The sequence below is a fragment of the Helicoverpa zea genome, chromosome 2 (assembly GCF_022581195.2).
Source record: "Helicoverpa zea isolate HzStark_Cry1AcR chromosome 2, ilHelZeax1.1, whole genome shotgun sequence".
Taxonomy (NCBI): Eukaryota; Metazoa; Arthropoda; class Insecta; order Lepidoptera; family Noctuidae; genus Helicoverpa; species Helicoverpa zea.
The window spans coordinates 11,074,719-11,086,393 of NC_061453.1; the positions used below are offsets into that span (position 1 = coordinate 11,074,719).

An 11,675-nucleotide genomic window follows, 5' to 3' on the forward strand; every position below is an offset into this window, starting at 1 on the left:
TATTTTATGTTGAACATACATTTATATGAAGTTATTAACTAATAGTATTAATATAGTATTAACGAACGAACGACGAACGATATATTATGTCTATGAATTTTAAGTGCTTTCAAGTATTACTTCGATTTTTTGTAAAATTCTACCATGTTGAAAAAGTTTTCTCCAATAATTAGGATGAAAATTAATAGCTATGTTTTAAAGGATGATTTTGAAGGCTTAGAAATAAAACACAACAATTCAAGTAGCTAGTGTTGTAATAGTGTGAGTAACAACAGTGGGAGAAGTTATATTGAGAGTGGGTGTCGATGAGTTGAACTGGAACATTACTAGCTCATACGTCACTATGGTGCCCGCCACCTGTAAATAGACAAATATTACAATAAGAAAGGTTCCAACTTTACATTTTCATACAGACATATAAGTAAGGCTGGTAGTGATAACAGCGCTGTCACACTAGCGAAGTTTTCGTAGAAATCGTTGCGCATATAGATACATACGCGTGATATTAAACAATTTCAATCGGTTTATGAACCCTCAAATCTAAATTTGAACGAATGGCTGCCCCCTGAGGAGAGTAGTGACAAATGTACTCTTATTACTAGCATTACGTTTGGCGAACATCAGGTCTTGAAGTCATTACAAGCTTTAGATACTACCAAAGGTCCTGGACCTGATCAACTGCCCCCTTATTTCCTTAAAAAGACTGCTAAGAGTATATACAAGCCCCTTCAAATTATATTTAATAAGTTTATATCAGAGGGCACCTTCCCTGAACAATTTAAAAAGGCTAATATAACTCCTGTATATAAATCAGGGTCTAAACAAGAGGTCGAAAATTATCGCCCCATATCTATTTTGTCTGCTTTGTCGAAGCTTTTTGAAATGCTAGTTTATCAGGAAATTCACAAGATAATTTACAGAATTATAATAGAACAACAACACGGATTTGTCAAAAGTAAATCTACAACTACTAATCTATTAATATTTACCGATTTTCTTCTTAACAATATGGATCAACAAGTACAAGTAGACGCAGTGTACACAGACTTTCAAAAAGCGTTCGACAAAGTAGACCATAATTTGCTTCTTACCAAAATTGCATTTAACGGCATACGAGGAGATTTGCTTCGCTGGTTTGCATCATATGTTAGTAATAGATCACAAAGGGTTGTTATCAAAGGATTTCACTCGGCGACTACTGTCGTAACATCTGGCGTACCGCAGGGCTCAATTTTAGGGCCTCTTTTATTCATTTTGTTCATAAATGATATTGGAAATTGTTTTAGATACTCAAAATTTTTGCTTTATGCTGACGACCTAAAAATCTTTAAAGCTATAAGAAAACCTGCAGATTGTTGTCAGTTACAAGAAGATTTAAATCGATTCTCTGAATACTGCATTCAAAACAAACTTTACCTTAGCATTTCTAAATGCTTAACGATATCATTCACAAAAAATAAAAACGTTATAAACCATAATTATAATCTTAACAATGTAACTCTGTTAAAAGCCCCATTCGTGCGAGACCTAGGGGTACTGCTAGATAACAAACTTCACCTTGATCAACATATTGATAACATCACTAAAAAGGCTTATCGTATGTATGGGTTCATTATGAGATCAGCTACTGAATTCAAACACGCAAGCACTTATTCTCATCTCTACAAAGCATTAGTTAGATCTCAACTCGAATATGCTGTGGTAGTATGGAACCCTTTTTATAATAAGTATGTTGAGATGCTTGAAAGAGTGCAGCGCAAATTCCTCAGATCGATGCACTATAGGTGCTCCCGCAATTTCCCAACCTATAAAAACCTACTTAATACATACAATCTGATGAGCCTGAAGTCTAGGCGTTTATATCTAGAGATTATGTTTCTTTTTGACGTATGCCATAACAGGTATAACTGATCTGAGATCACTAATAAAATATGCTACTATGTCCCAAGAACTGTTATTAGACGAGAGGTGCGCGCACGTCCTCTTTTTGCTGTATCTCATTGCCGCACCAATGCTGGTTTTCGGGCGCCTCTACGTCGCTTGTGCAAAAACTATAATGTTTTTTGTTCAGAAACTGCAGAATTAGATTTATTCTCAGTGTCAGCAAATAGATTTCGTTCTGCATTGTTAAAGAAACTTAAGGATTCCGATGTATAGTTATTTAAATAGTCTTGTAATCTTACTCGCATAGATTGTTCATTAAAGTAAATTTATATGAATTGTATATGCTGTGGATAACGGTGTGAGTTTCACATTTATATAATATCTTGTTTATATTATTTGCGCAGAAATAATGTGTTACTGTTTGTTTGTCCCAAATAAATAAATAAATAAAATAAAAATAAAATTGAAAACTACCGGTTTCTTCCTCCAGAAACGCTTTTACATGAAAATGTTCTTATCGTATTATTTTCGTTTTACATATTTTTTATGCTAAACATTGTTCAATTAAAAAAATAAATAAAAGATAACATCAAAAGTTACGCTTTTCGGAAGCGAAAATCATGATCCCCTAAAGTGTCATCATAACCGTGCAATGTTACGCTCAGTTAACTATCACTTAAAGCCCTATAAAGCATTAAACTCACAGTTAAAAGTAATCCTCTGGTTACTGAGAAGAACTGGAGGCCACTCAACGCCACTTTGTCCCCGTTGACCTGGTCCAAAAACCTCTGCACCTAGGAAAAAGAATTGTTAATGTTTTCAAATTGGTTTCATTTGATATTTTCGAATTTTTAATGCACTGTTACCTACTCTTATATTTTGTACATTTCTAAAGAGTTTGCTTGTACGTTTGGGGACGAAGGGAGAAGGTATCCTAGAGGTGTAATTTTAACTACAGTATGAAATGTAACCACCCAGATTTAATATTGGGAATCAGTGGACTGAAGATGCACATGTACGAGCCTCTACTAAGTTTGGTTCGTACTGTATCAATATTTCACTCCCTCCGTCCAAGTGCCATGTATGAAAATGAGTAGGTAAACTTCACGTGCTCGTAAAAATGTGAAACACGTATATGTGTCAGCGCATTTGATCTTTGGCAAGTCATAATGTAGGCGTAAAATAATGATTTCAGATATAGTTGATCCAATTATTGCTATTTTTGATCAAATCGGTGGGAGGGTCCCAATTCGGGCATTTCTTTTAGAAAAAATAAAGTGTTTGTTTATAAAAATGCTGACACTTTACAACATGTAAAAACCTTCTCGGCCCTTATCTAGAATTTTTGCTGTCATTTTCTTTGTCGGATCAGCTGAGTGTCGGATAGCGACGCCGATAAGCAAACTTCAGTACGACCCACATTTTATATCTATTGGGTCATCGTTTCTTTAAGATCTTTTTTAAATATAGTCAGCAGCTAGATCTTGTTCAGAGTTTTTTTTTTTTTTATTGATCACAAAGAGAAGAGAGGTTTCAGATAACGAGATAATAATACTTAATTTCTTAAATTGTCTTAATATTTACAAAACATATCCTAGGTATGTAAATCCTAAGATATTCGTTCTGGATGACTTATATTCGTAATTGCAACTGATTTAAACTTCAAAAATCTTAGTTTCATGCTAAAGGTAATGAGGGAACTGTAACATAGAAACCTTAAAGCATAAGTTGAATTAAACCATCATGTCATTTAAGTCACATAACACTACCCACCTCAACACAATACACAGGTGAAGGAACATCATACAGCACAGGCGCAGGTACTGACGAAGCACTGTTCACTTGAGAAGCTATGAGAGACACTGCTACAGACCGAGACAGCAAGTAAACCAGGGAGAAGAGGAAGTATGCTGCGGCTTCGTGACCCCCTAGTGGCCCGGTTTTTGATACTACGATCCTGTGAAATGGAAGAGTTCGATTTTTATTGTAAACATGGTAATAGAAAATAGGGGGCGAAAGAAATGTGTGAAAAGTTGACTTACTTTTTCAACTTCGGAGTGCATTCTCCTGTGCCTTTTAAGCCGTCTCTGAAAACATAGAAAAATGTTAGCAGACAACCGTAATCAAATCATCTACCTACTTGATCTTTTTTACAAATGTTAGATTTGGCAGCTTGTTTATCCTGATGCAGCTAAAATTATCAGTAGAAGCCACTGCCTGCCTTCTTCTTCCTGCCCAGTTCCCAAATAATTTTGGCTTTACGGTGCGAGAAGTTAATCACTTTCGTCTTCTCTGTTCCCCACATTCTACCATTCAGTACCTTTTCCTTCAAGCTGTATTTCAAGCAAACCCAACTGGGTAATACAATAGCTTTTGTTGAAAGACTTACTTCTACTACCAATAAAGATTAACCAAACTATCAATCCAAACACTTACTCCAAAGTATTGAAGAGTTGCAGACAGATGAAGAAGAGGTTGTTAGCGAATGATATGAAGACGACTCCACTGATCACCTCGTCTACTTTCCGCACTATCTGAGTTGCTCTGCAGTAGTCCTCACGAGTAGCCCTCCAGAAAATCTCTGGTAAATACTGAAAGAAATGGTGTCTTTCAACTACGTTCGACAATGACCACATTTTGTGCTGAAATATTTTAACCTGTATAATCATCGGCAAGGATATTGAGCCCTGACCTTCACCTGCGCAGAAGTGATTTATTGGTTTATTGCCAGTGCTCAAAGCGATCCCCACTCTTCCGCCGAGAGCTCATTATCCGTGCCGATAACTATACATGAGACAGACTTGGTTTTTATATCTATGAATTCCTGTAGTAAAAGTTGACAAATTACCTATATGATTTATCTGACTATGAAAATTGTGTCTAATACGGCACGGCTCCGTGTAAGTTCAATTATAATTAAATTAAAAGATGTTAAACTCTTTATTCCTTTTGCCAATGCAGAATCAACCCTATCCCACTTGAATTAAAGTATCTTCTTCACCAATAAGCTTGTACGAAATAAGTAAAGTGCTAGCATGTTTGCAACTGGCCGAGTGCTGCCACGAAACCACTCACTTACGTTCAACGAGAAACTTGTTTAAGCTTGTGATAAGAGTATTAGATGGACTCCATGCAGCTATATTAAGTGCTAAGTGTAGACTAAGCTTTATTTTGAAACTGGCCAAATAAAGCAACATTGGTATTCAATGCCATCTTTATTTTGTTTGCGATAGCCAAGGTTAAGCAACACTTATCGATGTCACTCCGTAGATGGGTGACCGTTTTCAACTCTCAGAAATTACTTGCAATTTTATTTTGTGTAAATTAACATGCATTGCAGTACTTTTAATGAAAAAAAAAAGCAGAATACAAAACTGCATTTTTGCTTTTGTACAAAATCTTGGTGTACCAATGCGCTGTGGGCCGCATAATTACATTATGGTTTGTATTCAGGTGTGCCAAGTTTTCACTTAAGTTGGAATGTGCTGCCGACTGCAGGATAAGCGTATGTGCATTATTATGCATAACTTTACGTGGTGTTATTGTTACATGCTTGTTTTGATGTTGCTGAAACAATTTTGTGAATAACGGTAACCAATGAAGGATTTAAAACTTTACAAAGGTTTTAAGAAAGTAAAGTGGCTCAAATAACAGTTATGAAAACCAGATTATAGATTGTTTTTGACTCAAGTCAACTACATGTAAAGCAGTATATTTTTAGCCTTTGGAAGATAAATACTACCTAAATTGCAAAGTTTAATTAGTAGAAAAAGTTGAACAATTGATCGCATCAATAATTTTGCACTGCACACAGAACTTATACATATAATATTTGGACCAACACCCGTCAAAACAGCAAAAACAAACACAAATAAAGCCACAAACAGACATCTCATAACCTGACCTTGCCCTGAGCCGCCAGCAGTTTCCTGTTGACCTGCTCCAGTCGTGACGTCAGATAGTAGCTCATGCAGATCACAAACAAGTCGGAGAAGTTCCATATGAACGTCGACTGGAAGTGGAGAAACTAAAAGAAAAAAAAAGTCTGAGTTATGACTGGCTGAATATAATAGTTAGAGTGAGTGGCCGAATAGATCTGTTGGTTTGAATTTGCAGCGTTGGTTGTAAGAATAAATATGTGGATGATGTCTTTTGGGTAAACGATGACTGGGCTGAGGTATGAAAGACGTGGTTTCAGGATCAAGGGCGAGTTGTACCATGTAACTGTAGTTTGACGACAGGTTATGGTTTGGTAGGTTAATTGGTGCAAAACGCCCAAAATGATTTTCTAATATAGCTTTATGGGAGATGTCATTTTTAATTTATATCGGAAAAAGTCGCGGTCTCTGCGTAGCCTGAGATACTTAAATTGCACAGGCTTAAAAACTAGTTACATTTGTAATCCTCAAAACTAGTAACTGTACCTGGGTTAAAACACCTAATACGACGGAATAAGGTAGATAGGTGAACACCCAAGGATAGAAGTGGGTGACGAAACCTTCGTAAGTATCCATTCCTGAATAGCAGGCCGAGGCTCCCGCAAATGCTGATAATAACGATAGTATGTGTTCACCTGGAAGAAACACCTTTGTTATTTACAATAATTTTAAAAAGTAAATATCGCTAGATACAGGGTACAAACAATAGGAAATCTACGGTGGTGTAAAGCGACTCACACAAAGCCAGTATCAGGACGACAGCGCAAGTAATATTGCACTTCCTAGTGAGGCTGCAATCGAAGTTGGGATCCATGTCCTCGGCTTTAGATATGTGCTGCACCAGCGCGGGCCAGCGCCGAGCCACTTGGAAGAACAGCATCATCGTCACGCAGGTGGTTACGTAGAATATTACTGGCGCTATAAAGAAGGCGTGAGAAAGATAAGGTTGTCAGATTTTCGAAGGTTTGCAAAACGAAATCATATTTAGAATGCTGGTGAAGATCCTCAACGATACTATACCTTAAAGGAATACTAGAAAACATACATATAAACGTTAGAAATGTGATATTGTAGCACAAGTTAATAAACTGAAAAATATAAAATTTCTTGGTAGCTTTTTAGCTCAACTGTCACCTGTATTTATGGATTGATTAGTTCCTTTAAAATAATATTCTTTAATTTAATTGGTCTCTTTTCTACTTACATGTGCCATTAAGGGAAACAGTAGTCTTTGCCAGCTTATTGATACACAGCACTGCCATGAACATCTGACCAATGAGAGACAGCAACGAGTATACACATTTCCATGAAGTTTTCACAAACCTGGAATTAGAAACAGATGTAGTCAAAACGGTAAACATTTATTTCCACAGCGCGGCAGCAAACATTGAATTTCAAAGTGGAGTAAATGAATAGTATGCGCATTCTATAGGTATATGCGGCCGGTCATTATAATAATAAAAATATTTGCTGAGCATCATTTACTAAAAACTCTAGAATATCCCTTCATGAAAACTAATAAAATGACATGAACTGCGTTGTCTGAGGACCGGTTGCAAATATCGAGATGTCAAAAACAGATGAATAAGTACAGGAGCATCAGTTTGTATGTGTTTGCAAAAACAAATGTTGTTTAGATTCGACAGGAGTTACTTACTTGACATTGCTAGCCACATTGGTAAATACTCCGACGAAAGGGAGTAAGGAGAAGACCTGTCCTATGATGACGGTAACTCTCAGAGCATCCTGGAATGATGTGATGTTCTTCACTTTAGGCTTAGCTACGTCTACCTTGTTCTCTGAAAAGTAAAATAATGTTGAACATGAATTAATAATTCCATAAAGATGGACAGCAATTTCTGCAAATCCAGCTTATTTAAAAATATTTAAAGTCTTGTTTCATGAAACAGTAACTTGTGTTTTTTTTAATTCTCTAAAAGTCAATGTAGACATTGCCTAAGACAGAAACTAAACAGCTCCATTTTGACCTCTGAAAATTCATAATTTGTAAACACTATTTTGGGAAGATTACCTTTCATACCTATCGAATACAAATAAAATAATACATACTTGTAGCCACCAACAGCAGCGGTGGCATGTTGTTCCCCGTAAATCACAGAACACATTGAAAGAGTTTACACCATTTCGTATACTAAGCAAAATACCTTCGAATCGTGTTGTTCTTTCGGCACTCCTTGTTATTTTAAGGCATTGGCAGTTTACCGTACTTCCTATCGTATAACTTTAAACCATGATAGGTTCTACAAACTTTATAGAAATGTGGTTACACCTACATATTCTGATATTTAGAGATCATGAATATGTTTTTGATTTTTGTAAATATACGTTAAATGACGTAAATGAACCATTATGTCCATGTGTGTTGTTAGACGGTGAATGTGTCCGGTTTGTATGGGAAAGGGTGTAAGGTGACACAGTCTGGTTTAAATTCGAAATGTAGGTAAATGTGTCATTGTTTGTACTTCAGACCGATATAAATGTATTAAATAATTAATGTAAAATAACAACCCATTACGGTTATATTCGTCAATGCTAAGGAAGACGTAATTGGCTTGTCTGGACAAGGACAGAAAAATTATAATTTTAGTCGTGGCATTCAGTAGGGTCGAAAAGGAAAGTTTTGGTTAGAGCTTAGACACCAAGTCTGGCACTGCTTTCCGCTGCACACATCGCGATTTAATACCTTCCAAAGCATTGAACAGGTACTGCTACTGTCTCCTCTCTCTTTTCTCAACTTTAAAATTCGAGAGAACAAGAGTAGTCTAATAGGATTGTGCAAAATAGAGATAAAACAGGTTAGTGCATTAGTTTGTTACTCTGTGGTAATAGCGTGTAATACGGGGTCCACGGAAATGTTACCGGTAACGTGTCACTGTTGGTAATACACTTGTTGTTTTAACCTCAAAGGTTTGTTGGTTCATACATTTCATGTCTGGATATTTTAGTTCTATAGAAGTATGAAATAATAGTAAGCATTTATTGTGTGCAAGGTATTTATTGTGAAATGCTTGTGATTTTTAAGTTCTTGGTATTTTGTAGTGGTCAGATGATTTGTTCTATGTAAAATAAGTGTCTGTGGTTAGAGGTTTACTTTGACTTTACATTTTACTCGTAAATTAAAATAAGCTTCTACAGCCATTATTGTGATCGACAATTATCTATTTCTTATACCGAAACGGGACATAATTATGATTTCTCTTGCACCTATTAACAAAAAGCGCTCCTAGAAGGCACTAATGTATATTCAAGCTTTTCCTTTCTTTACATTTCATCCAGACTATTTTACTAGCAACACATTTTTACTTCACAAAATATAATATTGATTTTAAAAATCCGGCGTTTACGTCACTATAACACCGAACTACGTCCTTATTCCAACCACACTTCCTTAGAAAAGGCCTTCCAGATCAGGTAACATTACTATATAAACTTCAGACGTAACAAAAGACTCTAATTAACAAAACAAATGACCAACACTTACTTTTAACAGGAATCCAGAAAGACATATTTCTTCTGAAACTTGTTTGCCCCATACTTATTAAAAAGGTTCTATATAAAAGGCAGTATTTTACTGTTGAACACTGGTATAGGCTCCTGTCATTGGCTAGGCGACTAATGGACTGGCCAGTAGTTTCGTGACAAAGCATTAGGGATCCTTGCGATTGAAAGTGTGTTTTATTTTTAAGTGTTGGCTTTTTTTTATAGTAAGTTTGAATTTAGAAAAGGTATTTTGGTTTTAGAAGTGGATTCCAGTACCAGTTTCTTAACTTCTGATAAATTCTAAATTGGAATTGTGCTAAATTGTTTCCACTTTTATGGCAATATAAGTCTTTTGGAGTCAAGAAATACAGGTATTATTGCACCAAAATGTTATTCAGAACGAAAAGCCAAGTTTTTTGATGAGAGCTGCACAAACTGAATATTTTCAAACAGGTAGGTAGTATATAGGTTTCTAACGAAGTATAATTAAATTCACAGCGTTGGCGCTGACAATAATGAAGTATGACAAAATCAGAACATAACATTTTGCAAACTGTTTTAAGACCAGAAAAGCTATTTATGGATAATCCAATATTATAAATTATTCCTTAAAAATTTCTCACTTAAGTCAATCTGCCAATCACTACTAATTACATTGCTATAACGTACGGAACCTACAAAAATAATCTAGTTACAAAATTATCAATAATTGGAAGAACAAAGTACCGTAATTCGAGTTAAGTTTAGATAATCATCAATAGTAAATAGTTAACTAATAGGTACCAGGTTAATAACGAATGTCGTGTAACTATTTAGGTTAAACTGGGAGTTAATAAATTAGAACCTTCGGCTACTCGAATTGATTAGATCGAGAAGATAATAAGTTTGTGTTGATTTGTGACTACACTGTTTTAACTTGGAAGCTATCGATTTGAGCTTTAATTTTGAAAGGTACCTAAGATGTAAAGATTAAGGAAAGTGTTGGGTTACTTGACGTCACTGATTGATATTTTTTATGATACATACATATCATAAAAATATCCAGTTTTAAAACTGGAACCATTTAAGTATCATGTAAAAGTGGCGAATATTTTTCCATCTTGCGGCACCTAAAATCGCAGTGTCCATTGCGCTACTAGTGAACCTACGGACACAAAAAAATGGAGTAGGTTTAGTTGTTCCACGACTCTCATACGAGTTAAACCACTTCTAGAAATATACCTTATCTTCGTAATTTGATGTCAATAAATCGAATCTGAAAGTTCATACTTAATTCGTAGTATTTAGGTATTGTAAGTTCGCGTGAGGTTCATATAAATTGTTTGTCCCCTAGAATCGACAGCCGATCATTATCAGTGGTTTCGAAGTAATGTTTATTTGTACGAAATTATAGAGGTATTACTTTGTTATTGATGATATATTTTAGATTAAGTAACGAGTTTGTTTGAAAGGTCCTTTCGGAGATCCATCGTATCTGTTCCTATTGTAAGAAATTACCTACGATAGGTACGATTTGCGTACCTACATACAAACTGTAATTCGTCTTCTTATAGAAATAACGATACAGACAACCAATATTTATTTTTAATCACCGAACTATTAATCCACACTGCTTTTGTAGATATAAGTAAGCTGCAGCCAGTTTCACCCGCGTCCCTTTGGATGTACTCTACGCAACCGGATAAAAAATGGGGTATATAACACTGAAATAATTTTTCAAATCGGCTTAGTAGTTCCTGATATTAGCGCGTTCAAAAGAAGATACATTTATTTATGTACCTAGGTTAAAGACTATTTTTAATGTTTCGAAGTTTTCTAGTGCTATTTTTGGAATCTAGCGTACAACTCCAATACGAAGATCAATCAATCGTTTCTTACAAGTTATTAATATAAGTAAGTGCTAAGCTTCTTTTTAAGAACTTACAAAGTATTAATCCTGCCCAACTAGCACACTAGTGGAAATAGCAGCCTATTTTGCAACTGTTAGCTGTACAGTAGTGCTTTAGGGGTTCAGAAAATATCTTTAAGTTCTACTATTGCTTCCATAGCTGCTCATAGCTGTAAACATCACTAAGGGAGCAGAAATTGAACCAAATGTCACTCTAGATTTTACAAGAGATCATTCTACAACCCATTTGCCGCCTATATCTTTAAAAGAGAGTTCAAACAATTATGTTAAAGGTTAAAGCTGCTAAACAGTTTCTATTGCGGCTGATGTACGCGTTAAAACTGCATAAAGACTCTATAAGAATTGTAGACTTTTTAATGTAACTGTATAAAAGATATACTTTTCTACCACTAAAGGTTTCATTGCAGAAGTGATTTGTTCTTTTGCGCAGACTTAAGTAGGAA

At 35.4% G+C, this 11,675-nt stretch overlaps 1 protein-coding gene across 1 annotated transcript; it reads right to left on the reverse strand.

Moving 5' to 3' along the window:
• Positions 1–236: 236 nt before the first annotated feature.
• LOC124640218 (gustatory receptor 5a for trehalose-like) lies at positions 237–9,441 on the reverse strand. Its single transcript, XM_047177896.1, has 11 exons — positions 9,325–9,441; positions 7,480–7,621; positions 7,027–7,145; positions 6,561–6,740; positions 6,309–6,457; positions 5,789–5,911; positions 4,321–4,475; positions 3,927–3,971; positions 3,658–3,841; positions 2,589–2,678; positions 237–357 (listed from the first exon to the last, which is right to left on the reverse strand). The coding sequence occupies exons 1-11, from the start codon at positions 9,374–9,376 to the stop codon at positions 238–240; spliced, it is 1,359 nt and encodes a 452-aa protein (XP_047033852.1). The 5' UTR covers positions 9,377–9,441; the 3' UTR covers position 237.
• Between the last annotated feature and the right edge of the window lie 2,234 nt (positions 9,442–11,675).

What these genes read in the sequence shown, in the direction of transcription:
- LOC124640218 (XM_047177896.1), bottom strand. Translation starts at nt 9,376, where the DNA reads ATGGGGCAAACAAGTTTCAGAAGAAATATGTCTTTCTGGATTCCTGTT. An exon ending in CGTCCTGATACTGGCTTTGT is followed by an intron (nt 6,458 to 6,560) that starts GTGAGTCGCTTT and finishes TGTTTCTTCCAG; the next exon opens with GTGAACACATACTATCGTTA. An exon ending in CACCTGTGTATTGTGTTGAG is followed by an intron (nt 2,679 to 3,657) that starts GTGGGTAGTGTT and finishes TCTTTTTCCTAG; the next exon opens with GTGCAGAGGTTTTTGGACCA.